A 611-nucleotide genomic window follows, 5' to 3' on the forward strand; every position below is an offset into this window, starting at 1 on the left:
AATACAAAGAATAATAAACATTTAATTATTAATTTATTAATATTTATTTTTTAAAATTTCTGTACTTCGGTATTTACGACTAAAAAATATATTTAAATATTTTTTTAATTTTTAATTTTTAATATTATTAATTAATTAAACTTATGTAAAGTATATTAAAATAATAAACATGTATTTAAATTTTAAATTTTAATTTATTATTAAATATTTTATTAATTAATTAAAAACCATTCCAGCATATGCAGTGTGTACACATAGCCTACTGTAGCAATCTTCCCAAAAGACTGTAACAATGCATGCAGGAAAGGTCAACAAGTCTCGTCACGTGCACAGACTGCCCACATGCCTTCTTCATTTCACAGCTTGTTGTAGCTCTAGACTCACACATCTGTGCACACACTATTACACTTATTAAGCTGTAACATGTTGAGTCAATAATAAATTAATTAATTAAATTTATTAGTAAGTTTCTTGCAAGCACGTGCCTTAATGTCTTCATTCTGTATGAGTTGCCTGTAATCACCGGTGAACGGCAGCTTGTCTTCCTGCTTCAAGAACAGTGGCATCGTATGGAGAATACTGAAAACGGAAATGATGACGTTTGTCAACTG

At 28.5% G+C, this 611-nt stretch overlaps 1 protein-coding gene across 1 annotated transcript in view; it reads right to left on the reverse strand.

The window, feature by feature from the left end:
- LOC134189573 (protein N-terminal asparagine amidohydrolase-like) overlaps positions 1 to 611 on the reverse strand; it is a 4,091-nt gene extending 3,480 nt beyond the window's left edge. Inside the window, exon 1 of the mRNA XM_062657886.1 lies at positions 486 to 611. Within this exon, the coding sequence (XP_062513870.1) occupies positions 486 to 566 (81 nt within the window). The 5' untranslated portion in view covers positions 567 to 611. The remainder of the gene's footprint in view (positions 1 to 485) is intronic.

The sequence above is a fragment of the Corticium candelabrum genome, chromosome 14, assembly GCF_963422355.1.
Source record: "Corticium candelabrum chromosome 14, ooCorCand1.1, whole genome shotgun sequence".
Classification (NCBI taxonomy): domain Eukaryota; kingdom Metazoa; phylum Porifera; class Homoscleromorpha; order Homosclerophorida; family Plakinidae; genus Corticium; species Corticium candelabrum.